The sequence below is a fragment of the Suricata suricatta genome, unplaced genomic scaffold (assembly GCF_006229205.1).
Source record: "Suricata suricatta isolate VVHF042 unplaced genomic scaffold, meerkat_22Aug2017_6uvM2_HiC HiC_scaffold_61432, whole genome shotgun sequence".
In the NCBI taxonomy this organism is placed as follows: domain Eukaryota; kingdom Metazoa; phylum Chordata; class Mammalia; order Carnivora; family Herpestidae; genus Suricata; species Suricata suricatta.
In genome coordinates, this window is record NW_021910914.1 from 1 (window position 1) to 520 (window position 520).

At 49.8% G+C, this 520-nt stretch overlaps 1 protein-coding gene across 1 annotated transcript; it reads right to left on the minus strand.

Moving 5' to 3' along the window:
• Positions 1-5: 5 nt before the first annotated feature.
• LOC115285266 (olfactory receptor 13A1-like) lies at positions 6-512 on the minus strand (the record flags this gene model as incomplete). Its single annotated transcript, XM_029931576.1, has 1 exon — positions 6-512. A coding segment is annotated over one exon (507 nt), but the record flags the coding sequence as incomplete, so codon positions are not given.
• Between the last annotated feature and the right edge of the window lie 8 nt (positions 513-520).

Here is a 520-nt window from a genome sequence, read left to right on the forward strand (position 1 = left end):
ACCTCCTTGTTTCTCAGAGTATAGATGAGGGGGTTGAGAGTAGGGCTCAACATGGTGTACAACACACCGGCCACCTTGCTCTTCTCTGCACTGTAGCTGGAGACAGGGCTGATGTAAGCATAGAAGACGGCAGTATAGTACATACACACCACAATGAGGTGGGAAGAGCAGGTGGAAAAGGCTTTTTTCCTCCCCTCCACAGTCCGCATCTTAAGAATGCTAGAGATGATAAAGCCATATGACACGATGGTCATCAGGAAGTTCAATATGCCATAAAAGGCATCAGCCAGGACAATCATGATGCTGTTCACATAGGTGGAACTACAGGAGAGAAGCAACAGAGGAGGGGCCTCACAGAAAAAATGGGTAATGATGTTGGGGCCACAGAAATTCAACCGCAGCATCAGCCCAGTATGGATGGCTGTGTTGAAGGCACACAGCACCCAAACACCTGTGGCCAGCTTGCTGCAGATCGCCTTGCTCATCAAGGTGCTGTAATGCAGAGGGTGGCAGATGGCCA